General features: G+C 47.1%; 1 protein-coding gene across 1 annotated transcript in view; it reads left to right on the top strand.

The window, feature by feature from the left end:
• LOC139551221 (cadherin-7-like) overlaps window positions 1-15,040 on the top strand; it is a 186,675-nt gene that overhangs the window by 148,271 nt on the left and 23,364 nt on the right. Inside the window, exons 10-11 of the mRNA XM_071362697.1 lie at window positions 14,118-14,235; window positions 14,508-14,759. Coding sequence (XP_071218798.1) covers window positions 14,118-14,235; window positions 14,508-14,759 — 370 coding nt within the window. The remainder of the gene's footprint in view (window positions 1-14,117; window positions 14,236-14,507; window positions 14,760-15,040) is intronic.

Raw genomic sequence — 15,040 nt, 5'->3', positions numbered from 1 at the left:
TCCTGGATGGCAGGAAGCTTGGCCCCAGTGATGTACTGGGCCGTACGAACTACCCTCTGTAGTGCCTCGCGGTTGGAGGCCCGAGCAGTTGCCATACCAGGTGGTGATGCAACCAGTCAGGTTGCTCTCGATGTTGCAGCTGTAGTACCTTTTGAGGTTCTGAGCACCCATGCCACATCTTTTCATTCTCCTGAGGGGAATAGGAGTTGTTGTGCCCTAATTTATGACTGTCTTGGTGTCTTTGATAGTTTGTGGACACCAAAGAACATGAACCTCTAAACCTGCTCCACTACAGCCCTGTCGATGAGAATATGGGTGTGCTCGGCCCTCCTTTTCCTGTAGTCCACGATCATCTCCCTTGTCTTGATCACGTTGAGGGAGAGGTTGTTGTCCTGGCACCACACTTCCAGGTCTCTGACCTCCTCCCACCATCGTTATCGGTGATCAGACCTTTCACCGTTGTGTCGTCTGATAAGGGAGTACAGGAGGGGACTAAGCACTATGGTGTTGAGGGCACTATGGTGTTGAACGCTGAGCTGTAGTCAATGAACAGCATTCTCACATAGGTGTTCCTCTTGTCCAGGTGGGAAAGGGCAGTGTTGAGTGCAATAGAGATTGCGTCATGTGTGGATCTGTTGGGGCAGTATGCAAATTGGAGTGGGTCTAGGGTTTCTGGGTTGACGGTGTTGATGTGACCTATGACCAGAGTTTCAAAGCATTTCATGGATACAGACGTGAGTTCTACGGGTCTGCAGTCATTTAGGCAGATTACCTTGGTGTTCTTGGGCACAGGAACTATGGTGGTACTATTTATATTTTTGGCAACTTTTACTTGACTAAATACTAAAAGAAAAGAATGTACTTTTTACTCCATTCATTTTCCCTGACACCCAAAGTACTCGTTACATTTTGACAGGAAAATTCCCACACTTATCAAAAGAACATCCCTGGTCATATCTACTGCATCTGATATGGAAGACTCACGAAACACAAATTCTTCATTTGTAAATTATGTCTGAGTATTGGAGTATGCCCCTGGCTACCCATCAATAAAAAAAAAATACAATTGTGACTGGTTTGCTTAATATAAGGAATTTGTATTGATTTATACTTTTACTTTTGATACTTAAGAACATTAACAATTCCATTTAGTTTTGATACTTAAGTATATTTAAAACCAAATACTTTTAGACTTTTACTCAAGTAGTATTTTAAAGGGAGACTTTTTTTTACTTTTACTTGAGTCATTTTCTATGAAGGTGTCTTTACTTTTACTCAAGTTTGACAATTTAGTACTTTTTCCACCACTGATTAGCAGCGAGTGCTCAACCGTATAGAAAGCCTGACGGGTGAATGAAGAGGGCAGCACAATGTTGCCTTTCATCCATAAAGTTAATTTACAACTAGGGATGCAGCAGAGATAGTGCTATGACCTGGTCTAAAACCTGACTGATGTACAGTACCAGTCAAAAGTTTGGACACCTTCTCATTCAACGTTTTTTCTTTATTTTTACTTTTTTCTACAATGTAGAATAATAGTGAAGACATAAAACTATGAAATAACACATATGAAATCATGTAGTAACAAAAAAAGTGTTAAACAAATCCAAATATATTTTACATTTCAGATCCTTCGAAGTAACCACCCTTTGCCCTGATGACAGCTTTGCACACTGTTGGCATTCCCTCAACTAGCTTCACCTGGAATGCTTTTCCAGCAGTCTTGAAGGAGTTCCCAAATATGCTGAGCACTTGTTTGCTGCTTTTCCTTCTCTCTGCTATCCAACTCATCCCAAACCATCTCAATTGGGTTGAGGTCGGGTGATTGTGGAGGCCAGGTCATCTGAAGCACTCAGTCACTCTTATTCTTGGTCAAATAGCACTTAAACAGACTGGAGGTTTTTTGGATCATTGTCCTGTTGAAAGCAAATTTTGATAATCCCAAACCAGATGGGATGGCGTATTGCTGTGGTAGCCATACTGGTTAAGTGTGCCTTGAATTCTAAAAATATAATTGACAGTGTTAGCAGGAAAGCACCACCACACCAACATACCTCCTCCTTCATGCTTCACGGTGGGAACCACACATGCGGAGATCATCCGTTCACCTACTCTCTCACAAAGACACGTCGGTTGAATCCAAGAATCTCAGATTTGGACTCATCAAACCAAAGGACAGATTTCAATGTTCATTTCTTATGTTTCTTGGCCCAAGCAAGTCTCTTCTTATTATTGGTGTATTTTAGTAGTGGTTTCTTTGCAGCAATTTGACCATGAAGGCCTAATTCATGCAGTCTCCTCTTAACAGTTGATGTTGAGATGTGTCTATTACTTGAACTCTATGAAGCATTTATTTGGGCTGCAATATTTGAGGCTGATAACACTTATGAACGTATGCTCTGCAGCAGAGGTAGCTCTGGGTCTTACTACATGATTCCATATGTGTTATTTCATAGTTTTGATGTCTTCACTACAAGGTAGAAAATAGTAAAAAATTAAGAAAATCCCTGAAATGAGTAGCCGTGTCCCGAAATATTAGCTGGTACTGTACATTTAGAATACATTTCAAAGATAAGAAAGGTGTTAGCTGAGAATTCATCAAGGATTCTAATATTTTAGCAAGTCAAGAGATTTTAGAAATAGGCTGATAATTATTTAGATCACAAGGGTCACCACCTTTGTGAATGGGGAGTACATGGGCCGCCTTAAAGACTTACACAGAAAGACCCCCAGCTTTAATCGTTGCCAAATGTGATTCTAACAATATATTGACTCAAGGGTGTGAATACGTATGTGAATGAGATGAGGTATTTCATTTTCAATAAATTAGCAAACATTTCTAAAAACATGTTTTTTCCCTTTGTCATTATGGGGTATTGTGTGTAGATGGGTTAGAGAGAAAATATATTTAATAAATTTTGAATTCAGGCTGTAACACAACAAAATGTGGAAAATAATGTATGAAATGGTATGAACACTTTCTGAAGGCACTGTACTTATAATAACAGTAACCATGGGACATCTTTTCAATCAAGGGCCCTTTTTGGGTAAATTTCATGAGCTTGAAAGGCGGAAGAATTTAACATATGCCTATGGCCCGTACAGAGCTAGGAAAAAAGCTTTCAAGTTCTCTGCCCCATCCGATTGGAACGAGCGTCGAAAGGTCCTGAAATTACAGGAGCTCATCCCTTTAAATTAGTTAAAAGCTAGATTAAACACCATGATTGAAAATGAAGTGGGGGACTGTTAAAGTTTTGACCTAGTTACACCACACTTTCCCAAACGATCTTGCTGTTCAATTTGTACATTTATGTCAGTAAACTGTAGTGCTTGGTGTTTTATGTTGTAAATGCTTTGTGTTTTGTGTTGCTATTTTGGCCAGATCTCTCGTGTAAAATAGATTATTAGGCAGAGTTGTGAAGTAAAAGCCATATCTCAGACTCGCCAATAAAAATAAAATATTAAGATGAGCAAAAGAACACAGACAGTGGATTGGAAAAAGTGTTATGGAAGAAGAACCGTTGTGATACACAGAAAAAAAACAGAAAAAAATTTAAGATGCTGGAGGAGTGCTTGACGCCATCTGTCAAGCATGGTGGAGGCAATGTGATAGTCTGGGGGTGCTTTGGTGGTAGTAATGTGGGAGATTTGTACAGGGCAAAAGGGATCTTGAAGAAGGAAGGCTATCACTCAATTTTGCAACGCCATGCCATACCCTGTGGACGGCGCTTAATTGGAGCCAATTTCCTCCAACAACAGGACAATGACCCAAAGCACAGCTCCAAACTATGCAATAACTATTTAGGGAAGAAGCAGTCAGCTGGTATCCTGTCTATAATGGAGTGGCCAGCACAGTCACTGGCCAGCACAGTCACTCTTGCTGCTGCTGATTCTCTGATCCACCTCTACGCAGGCGACACCATTCTGTATACATCTGGCCCTTCTTTGGACACTGTGCTAACAAACCTCCAAACGAGCTTCCACGCCATACAACGCTCCTTCCGTGGCCTCCAACTGCTTTTAAATGCTTGGTAAACGAAGTACATGCTCTTCAACCGATTGCTGCCCGCACCCTCCCGCCCGACAAGCATCACTTCTCTGGGCTGTTCTGACTTTGAATATGTGGATAACTACAAATACCTAGGTGTCTGGTTAGACTGTAAACTCTCCTTCCAGACTCACATTAAGCATCTCTAATCCAAAATTAAATCTAGAATCAGCTTCCTATTTTGCAACAAAGCCTCCTTCACTCATGCTGCCAAACGTATCCTACCGATCCTTGACTTCGGCGATGTCATTTACAAAATAGCTTCCAACACTCTACTCAGCAAACTGGATGTAGTCTATCACAGTGCCATCCGTTTTGTCACCAAAGCCCAATATACTACCCACCACTGCGACCCACCACTACATATTTGTAGCCAAACCCACTGTCTCCAGGTCAACTATAAGTCTTTGCTAGGTAAAGCCCCGCCTTATCTCAGCTTACTGGTCACCATAGCAACACCCACCCGTAGCACACGCTCCAGCAAGTATATTTCACTGGTCATCCCCAAAGCCAACACTTCTTTTGGCTGCCTTTCCTTCCAGTTCTCTGCTGCCAATGACTGGAACGAATTGCAAAAATCACTGAAGCTGGAGTCTTATATCTCACTCCCTAACTTTAAGCATCAGCTGTCAGAGCAGCTTACCGATCGCTGCAACTGTACACAGCCCATCTGTAAATAGCACACCCAACTACCTCATTCCCATATTATTACTTACCCTCTTGCTCTTTTGCACCCCATTATCTCTACATGCACATCGTCATCTGCACATCTATCCCTCCAGTGTTAGTGCTAAATTGTAATTATTTCGCAACTAAGGTCTATTTCTTGTCTTACCTCCTTACTTCATTTGCACACACTGTATACAGATTTTTCTATTGTGTTATTGACTTTACGTTTGTTTATCCCTGTAACGACCTGGGTGTCGGGGGGTGTGAAATCAGACGCAGGAACAGCAGAGCTTCAATACGGTGATTTTTAATGCCCAACCGGCAAACCAAAATGTCCAACACGGACTTACTGGGTGTCATAAACACCTGTCTACAAACACGGGAGACAAACCCAGTACACAATACAATAAACCACTCCCGAAATCCACAGCTACAGACGAACAATCCCGCACAAAGAAGCATACAGGCTGGCTGACTAATAAAGCCACACTAATTACCAATTACCTCAAACCAGGTGATACAAATAAACACATAAGGAGGGGGAGGAAAAAGAGTCAGTGGCAGCTAGTAGGCCGGTGACGACGACCGCCGAGCGCCACCCGAACGGGAAGGAGAGCCTGCCTCGGTCGAAGTCGTGACAGTACCCCCCCTCTGACGCGCGGCTCCCGCAGCGCGCCGACACCGGCCTCGAGGTCGACCCGGAGGACGAGGCGCAGGGCGATCCGGATGGAGGCGATGGAAATCCCTTAACATAGATGGATCCAAAATGTCCTCCACCGGTACCCAGCACCTCTCCTCCGGTCCGTACCCCTCCCAGTCCACGAGGTACTGCAGGCCCCTCACCCGGCGTCTCGAGTCCAGAATGGCCCGTATCGTATACGCCGGGGACCCCTCGATGTCCAGAGGGGGAGGAGGGACCTCCGGCACCTCACCGTCCTGCAGGGGACCAGCTACCACCGGCCTGAGGAGAGACACATGAAACGAGGGGTTAATACGATAATAGGAAGGGAGTTTTAATCGATAACACACCTCGTTTATTCTCCTCAGGACTTTGAAGGGCCCTACACACTGCGGCCCCAGCTTCCGGCAGGGCAAGCGGAGGGGTAGGTTTCGGGTCGAGAGCCAGACCCTTTCCCCCGGTACAAACACGGGGGCCTCACTGCGGTGGCGGTCAGCGCTCCTCTTCTGCCTTCTAGTAGCTTGTTGAAGGGACTCCTGGACGGCCCTCCAGGTCTCCTTGGAGCGCTGTACCCACTCCTCCACCGCAGGAGCCTCGGTCTGGCTCGGATGCCATGGTGCCAGGACCGGCTGGTACCCCAACACACACTGAAAGGGGGACACATTAGTAGAGGAGTGGCGTAGTGAGTTCTGGGCCATCTCAGCCCAGGGAATGTATCTCGCCCACTCCCCTGGCCGGTCCTGGCAATACAACCGCAGAAACCTACCCACCTCCTGGTTCACTCTCTCCACCTGCCCATTACTCTCGGGGTGATAACCGGAAGTCAGGCTGACCGTGACCCCCAGACGCTCCATGAACGCCCTCCACACTCGGGACGTGAACTGGGGGCCCCGATCAGAAACGATGTCCTCCGGCACCCCGTAGTGCCGGAAGACGTGGGTGAATAAGGCCTCCGCAGTCTGTAGAGACGGCAGGACTTAGAAAACCGATCCACAATTACCAGAACCGTAGTGTTTCCCTGAGAGGGGGGAAGATCGGTCAGGAAGTCTACAGACAGATGAGACCATGGCCGTTGTGGAACGGGGAGGGGTTGCAACTTCCCTCGAGGAAGGTGCCTAGGAGCCTTACTCTGAGCGCATACCGAACAGGAGGAAACATAAACCCTAACGTCTCGAGCTAAGGTAGGCCACCAATACCTCCCCCGAAGGCTCCCCACTGTCCTCGTCACCCCAGGGTGACCCGAGGAGGGTAGGACATGAGCCCACCGAATCAGTCGGTCCCGAACACCAAGCGGTACGTACCTACGGCCCGCCGGACACTGAGGAGGCGCGGGTTCCGCCCGTAGCGCCCGCTCGATGTCCGAGTCCACCTCCCATACCACTGGCGCGATCAGCCTCGAGGCGGGAATGATGGGAGTGGGTTCGGTGGTCCTATCCTCCGTGTCGTAAAGGCGGGACAGTGCGTCTGCCTTCACGTTTTGGGAGCCGGGTCTATAGGACAACGTGAACCGAAACCGGGTAAAAAACATGGCCCACCTTGCCTGACGTGGGTTCAGTCTCCGAGCTGCCCGAATATACTCCAGATTCTGGTGGTCGGTCCAGATGAGAAAAGGGTGCTTAGCCCCCTCAAGCCAGTGTCTCCACACCTTCAGAGCCCTGACCACCGCTAACAACTCCCGATCCCCCACATCATAGTTACGCTCCGCGGCACTGAGCTTACTAGAGAAGAAAGCGCAGGGGCGGAGTTTTGGTGGCGTACCCGAGCGCTGTGATAGCACGGCACCCACCCCAGCCTCGGACGCGTCCACCTCCACTATGAATGCTAAAGAGGGATCCGGATGCGCCAACACGGGAGCATCCGTGAACAGAGCCTTCAACCTGTTGAAAGCTCCATCCGCCGCCGCTGACCACCGCAACCGCACCGGACCCCCCCTCAGCAGTGAGGTAATGGGAGCCGCCACCTGGCCAAAACCCCGGATAAATCTCCGGTAGTAGTTGGCAAAACCCCAAAACCGCTGCACCTCTTTTACCGTGGTCGGAGTCGGCCAATTACGCACGGCCTTTATGCGGTCACTCTCCACCACCACCCCCGAGGTGGAAATACGATAACCCAGGAAGGAGACGGCTTGTTTGGAGAACACACACTTCTCAGCCTTGACGTATAAGTCATGCTCCAGCAGTCTGCCAAGCACTTTGCGTACCAGAGATACATGCGCGGCGTGAGTAGTTGAGTAGATCAGAATGTCATCGATATACACAACTACCCCCTGCACGTGCAGGTCCCTGAGAATGTCGTCTACAAAGGATTGGAAAACGGCTGGAGCATTCTTTAACCCATACGGCATGACGCAGTACTCATAGTGGCCCGATGTGGTACTAAATGCGGTTTTCCACTCGTCTCCTTTCCGAATACGCACCAGACTGTACGCGCTCCTGAGGTCCAGTTTTGTAAAGAACTGCGCTCCGTGAAATGATTCCACCGCCGAAGCGATGAGAGGTAGTGGGTAACTAAACCCCACTGTGATGGCATTTAGACCTCTATAATCAATACACGGACGCAAACCTCCCTCCTTTTTCTTCACAAAAAAGAAACTCGAGGAGACGGGTGAGATGGAGGGCCGAATGTACCCGTCCCAGAGATTCCGTGACATATGTCTCCATAGCCAACGTCTCCTCTTGGGACAAAGGGTACACGTGACTCTTAGGAAGCGCAGCGTTAACCTGGAGATCTATCGCACAATCCCTACCCGGTCGATGTGGTGGTAATTTCGTCGCTTTCTTTTTACAGAAAGCGATTGCCAAATCGGCATACTCGGGGGGAATGCGCACCGTGGAACCCTGGTCTGGACTCTCCACCGACGTGGCACCAATGGAAACTCCCAGACACCTTCCAGAACACTCCTATGACCACCCCTGGAGAACCCCCTGTCTCCACGAAATATTGGGATTGTGCCGGGCCAACCAGGGAATACCCAGCACCACTGGAAACGCAGGCGAATCAATAATGTATAGACTGATACGTTCCCTATGATTCCCCTGCGTCACCATGTCCAGGGGAACTGTGGCCTCCCTGACCACCCCTGACCCTAATGGCCGGCTATCTAGGGAGTGAACGGGAAAGGGAGAATCTATCGGCACAAGCGGAACGCCCAACTTACGGGCGAGTCCGCGATCCATAAAGTTCCCAGCTGCACCTGAATCGACTAGTGCCCTATGCTGGGAAGAGGGGAAAAAATAAAGGAAAAAAATTGAGACAAACATGTGACCAACAGGGGGTTCTGAGTGAGTTTGGTGCTGACTCACCTGGGGTTTGTAAGTCGCTCTGGATAAGAGCGTCTGCTAAATGACTTAAATGTAAATGTAAATGTGATCGAGAAGCGTTCCGCCTGACATCTTGACTCCCAGACAGACCCCCCCAGCACCGGTCGACCGTGTGTCCTCTCCGACCACAGCTGGTGCAGGGGGGGCCTCCTCCTCCGGTACCCCTAGGCGCGGCCCCTCCCAACTCCATCGGGATGGGAGCCGGGGCGCTGGGTGGTGGAACGCACAGGACCCTCTCCGAACGCCCGCGGGCAGCCAGCAGATTATCCAGTCGGATGGACATGTCAATAAGCTCATCTAGAGAAAGCGCGATGTCCCGACACGCTAGCTCCCTGCGGACGTCCTCCCGGAGACTACACCGGTAGTGGTCAATAAGGGCCCTGTCGTTCCACCCTGATCCCGCGGCCAAGGTCCGGAACTCCAGCGCGAAATCCTGTGCGCTCCTCTTCTCCTGCCTGAGATGAAATAGTCTCTCACCCGCCGCTCGGCCGTCTGTGGGGTGGTCAAACACGGCACGAAAACGACGGGTAAACTCCGGGTAGTGCTCCTTCGCGGAGTCCGGGCCATTCCAGACTGCGTTGGCCCACTCCAGAGCACGACCCGTTAGGCAGGAGACGAGGACACTCACCCTCTCCGCTCCCGAGGGAGTGGGGCGAACAGTGGCCAGGTATAGCTCCAGTTGGAGTAAGAACCCCTGACAACCTGCCGCTGTTCCATCATAATCCCTCGGGAGCGTAAGACGGAGCGCGCTGGAGCCGGGGGATGGAGAGTCCTGGGGGGGAGCCGAAGGTGGAGAGAGGAGCCCACTCCTCTCCCATCGCTCCATTCTCTCCATCATTTGGTCCATGGCTGATCCGATCCGATGGAGGACGGTGGTGTGGTGGAGAACCCGTTCCTCCATCGATGGGAGAGGGTTGGCTGCTGCTCCTGCTGACTCCATTTGAATGGTGCGGGATTCTGTAACTGTTGCTGTATAATATACTGTTGCTGTATTCACTCCCTGTTTGTGTCCCAAATGGCAACCTTTTATAGTGCACTACTTTTAACCAGGGCCCATAGGGCTTTGGTCAAAAGTTGTGCACTATATATGGAATAGGGTGCCATTTGGAACGCTAACCCTGTTGGCAGGTTGTTCGATCTCCAGTTTCCAGGAGATTTTCTGGCAGATTGAGTTTGCTGACTCTGGCTCTTCTCGAGGGCAGGGCTCGGCACGGCTGGTGTTTAACCCGGCCAAAGCTAGGGGGATTAGGCCACTGCAGAGCGTCGGACCGAGTGAATCTTCTTAGAGCGCAACCTGATGGGCCTCCACTGATAATCATCTTTTAAACACAGCACTTTTAAATGGTGTGCAATATTTTGTAAGCCAGCCCGGGGATGGCTTTAATGCTTCGTAAACTGTCCTAGGTAAACAATGTGTGTGTTTGTGTGTGCAGTATTAGTTCATTGGCTTAATCCCACACTTCCTCATGTCCATTTGGTTTGGAACTGATATTTGGACCCCCTATGATGTTTTTGAGAGAATTCAAGGTAATTATGGTTTATAATAGTATAATTCCATCACCATCCTGAACTCTGTAGTCTATTTGTTCTGCAGCTGACATGGCTACAATACACACAACATGTATTGTGTCATATTATACAAAATATATCAGGTTCTACTTACATGAGTATTTATTTATCAGGTTGATATATTGTAACACAATTATTATTATGAGTATTGTTGAAAGGGTCTATTATCATGTTGGTGTGAGGCTAAAGCTGACTACAAGCAGTTCAATGGGGATTGTGTTGGCGGTGGAACGGTCACCAAATTGTGTTTGATTTTCCTTGCCTGTTTTTTAGAAAATATCTCTCACTTCCACTATACGATGTCTCCTGACTCCCAACCCTATAGAGTGTGGTACTGCCTTCCCTCTCAAGTATGACCTATATGACATTCCATATTGTCATGTCAGATTTTATAGCTTGTGTTGTATCTATCTCTTGGTGATATGTTTTTTACTTGGTGCTGCTCCAACATGGTGTCCATATTAGGACAGCCTCAGTCTCAGCAGGACTTTGATAGCAGGACTTTCAAACAATAAAAAAATCTAAAGCAAAAATCACTGAAGCTGGAGATTCTCTAACTTTAAGCATCAGCTGTCAGAGCAGCTTACCAATCACTGTACCTGTACAGTCGTGGCCAAAAGTTGAGAATGACAAATTTTAATTTTCACAAAGTTTGCTGCTTCAGTGTCTTTAGATATTTTTGTCAGATGTTACTATGTAATACTGAAGTATAATAACAAGCATTTCATAAGTGTCAAAAAGCTTTTATTGACAATTACATGAAGTTGATGCAGAGTCAATATTTGCAGTGTCGACCCTTTTTTTTTCAAGACCTCTGCAATCCGCCCTGGCATGCTGTCAATTAACTTCTGGGCCACATCCTGACTGATGGCAGCCCATTCTTGCATAATCAATGCTTGTAGTTTGTCAGAATTTGTGGGTTTTTGTTTGTCCACCCGCCTCTTGAGGATTGACCACAAGTTTTCAATGGGATTAAGGTCTGGCCATGGACCCAAAATGTTTTGTTCCCCGAGCCACTTAGTTATCACTTTTGCCTTATGGCAAGGTGCTCCATCATGCTGGAAAAGGCATTGTTCGTCACCAAACTGTTCCAGGATGGTTGGAAGAAGTTGTTCTTGGAGGATGTGTTGGTACCATTCTTTATTCATGGCTGTGATCTTAGGCAAAATTGTGAGTGAGCCCACTACCTTGGCTGAGAAGCAACCCCACACATGAATGGTTTCAGGATGCTTTACTGTTGGCATGACACAGGACTGATGATTGCGCTCACCTTCTCCGAACAAGCTTTTTTCCGGATGCCCCAAACAATCGGAAAGGGGATTCATCAGAGAAAATGACTTTACCCCAGTCCTCAGCAATCCAATCCCTGTCCCTTTTGCAGAATATCAGTCTGTCCCTAATGTTTTTCCTGGAGAGAAGTGGCTTCTTTGCTGCCCTTTTTGACACCAGGCCATCCTCCAAAAGTCTTGCCTCACTGTGTATGCAGATGCACTCACACCTGCCTGCTGCCATTCCTGAGCAAGCTCTATACTGGTAGTGCCCCGATTCCGCAGCTGAGTCAACTTTAGGAGACGGTCCTGGCGCTTGCTGGACTTTCTTGGGCACCCTGAAGCCTTCTTCACAACAATTGAACCACTCTTCTTGAAGTGCTTGATGATCCGATAAATGGTTGATTTAGGTGCAATCTTACTGGCAGCAATATCCTTGCCCGTGAAGCCCTTTCTGTGCAAATCAATGATGACGGCACGTGTTTCCTTGCAGGTAACCATGTTTGACAGAGGAAGAACAATGATTCCATGCACCACCCTCCTTTTGAAGCTTCCAGGCTGTTATTCAACTCAATCAGCATGACAGAGTGATCTCCAGCCTTGTCCTTGTCAACACTCACACCTGTGTTAATGAGAGAATCACTGACATGAAGTCAGCTGGTCCTTTTGTGGCAGGGCTGAAATGCATTGGAAATGTTTTTTGGGGATTCAGTTCATTCAGTTTGCCTATCAGCCTAGCAGAGGAGTTGATGATGCCATTCTTACACTCCTTAACATGGTCTATAGACATCTAGAGAGTGCCAAATCCCATGTCAGGGTTCTGTTTGTTGACTTTTCTTCTGCCTTCAACACAATCCAGCCTTACATTCTGGCACAGACTCATTCGGGACTTCTCCTTAGATGGGGGGCTGGTTTTGTGGCTGTTGGACTTCCTGAGCCAACTCTCACAGCGAGTCAAAATAGGTCCCCATGTGTCGGATATACGCAATACCAACACAGGCTCTCCTCAGGGATGTGTTTTGTCCCCACTTCTGTACATCTTGTACACTAATAGTTGTACTAGTTCCCATACTGACAGACACCTCGTTAAGTTCGCTAATGACACTGCCTTGATCAGCCTGTTGCATGATGACGAGGAACATCATGGCCCGGTTCTAGATGACTTTGTAGAGTGGTGTGAGGAATCACACTTGGTCCTCAATACCAACAAGACCAAAGAGATGTGCGTAGACTTCAGGAAGCGTACAACACCTACCTCTGCAACATCTATCAGAGGTCAGAGTATAGAAATTGTAGAGGAATATAAATATATGGGTGTCCTTTTGGACAATAAGCTTCAGTGGAGTAAATGTACAGACCTGATCTACAAAAAGAGCCAACAGAGACTGTACTTTCTCAAAAAGTCGGGATCTTTTAATGTAGACTGTACTGTATTGACTCTGTTTTACAAATCTTTTATTGAGAGTATTTTAACTTTTTGTATTGTTTGTTGGTTTGGCAATGCCACTGTCAGCCAGAGAAATATGCTGAGAAAGATTATTACCACAGCAAGCAAGGTACTTGGAGTCAAACAGACAGGCCTGGATGAGATCTTTAAGGTCAGGGCCCTCCGTAAGGCTCACAAAATCATTTTAGACCCAAGCCACCCCCTGTACCTGGACTTTGAACTACTCCCCTCTGGGCGCAGGTATAGGGCACCCCTCAGCAGGAAAAACAGAACGAGACAATCATTTGTGCCAGGTGTGATAGCCCTCCCGCCAGCAGGCTAGCCTTTTCTTTTTTTTAAATGTTTTATTTCTTATTTCTTATTATTTTTATTGGTACGTAACTGTTATGAAAGTTGTATTGTAAATTTTGTTTTGTATTTAAACGCCACTTTAAATGTGTACATGACACTGCAACAAAATTTCCCCATGGGGACAATAAAGTAAGTAAGCATGGCAAAGAGGGACTTTGCAATTAATTGCAATTCATCTGATCACTCTTCATAACATTCTGGAGTATATGCAAATTGCCATCATACAAACTGAGGCAACAGACTTTGTAAAAATGTATATTCGTGTCATTCTCAAAACGTTTGGCCAAGGACTGTACACAGCCAATCTGTAAATAGCACACCCAACTACCTCATCCCCATATTGTTATTTATCATCTTGCTCTTTTGCACCCCAGTACAGTATCTCTACTTGCTCATCATCATCTGCACATCTATCACTCCAGTGTTAATGCTAAGTTGTAATTTTTTCACCTCTATGGCCTATATATTGCCTTCCCTAATCTTCTACATTTGCACACACTGTACATAGAATCTTCTATTGATATTGACTGTACGTTTGTTTGTGTAACTGTTGTTTTTGTCGCACTGCTTTGCTTTATCTTGGCCAGGTCACAGTTGTAAATGAGAACTTGTTCTCAACTGGCCTACCTGGTTTAATAAAGATGAAAGCATTTTTTTTTTTTAAGACTGAGTCTGTCTTAATATGGACACTATACTCTAGAATACAAGACAAATTCCTATAACTGACCTGAACTGAATGTAACCTTTGGTCCTCTGTCCCCTGCAGGTCATTGAGACCATCAGCGCAATGGACAGAGACGAACCTCAGAGTGGACACCGCTTCTTCTTCTCCCTGACTGCAGAGGCTGCTGGGAACCTCAACTTCACCCTGAGAGACAACAAAGGTAAAGGCCAGACACATAGTCATATTTGGCCAACGAAATGTGCATAGTTGGCAGCAGGACAACCTAGAAGAATAAGAGAGCCCTTCATACTGAATGCCTAGTTACCAAGCTCCACAACACCATAGTGGTTTCCTAGCCCTGATATGGATATTTTCCATTATCCAAACATTATATCAGAGCTAACTGTCATCAAGATTAGTTGGAATCCACCAAGTATTACTATCTGAACACAATTTTAACATTGTATTGCTGCTATGCCTTCCTCCTCACAGACAACACCGCCTCTGTGCTGACCAAGCGAGGGGGTTTCCAGCGTCACGACCAGACTATGTACCGCCTCCCCGTCCTCATCATGGATGGCGGGAGCCCTGCCCTCAGCAGCACCAACACCCTGTCCATCCGAGTGTGCGACTGTGACCCCGATGGAGCTATCCAGTCATGTGGGAGTGAAGCCTCCATGCTCTCAGCAGGCCTCAGCACTGGGGCCCTCATCGCCATCCTGGCTTGCATCCTCACACTTCTAGGTATGAGGCAGCCATTATACCAAAACACATCAGTGCCCCATCAGGCCTGCAAGCTGCATTTGTGTGGCACCCAGGCTGACATTTCACATCTTATAACAGTACAAGAGAGTCGAAGGAGTTAGTTTATCAAAGTCGCGAGATAGCAGGCTTTCACATTAACGACTTCACTGTACACCAGGCATTCATGGAATGCCCATCTGGGGAAATAAAACATCTGTTTTGATATTTTAATACAGGAGTCGATGAACAGTGTTCATGTACCTTTTCACGTTACACTAGTT

Source organism: Salvelinus alpinus, chromosome 23 (genome assembly GCF_045679555.1).
Source record: "Salvelinus alpinus chromosome 23, SLU_Salpinus.1, whole genome shotgun sequence".
Taxonomy (NCBI): domain Eukaryota; kingdom Metazoa; phylum Chordata; class Actinopteri; order Salmoniformes; family Salmonidae; genus Salvelinus; species Salvelinus alpinus.
The sequence above is the reverse complement of the archived record's forward strand: the minus strand, read 5'-3'. Positions and strand labels throughout refer to the sequence as shown.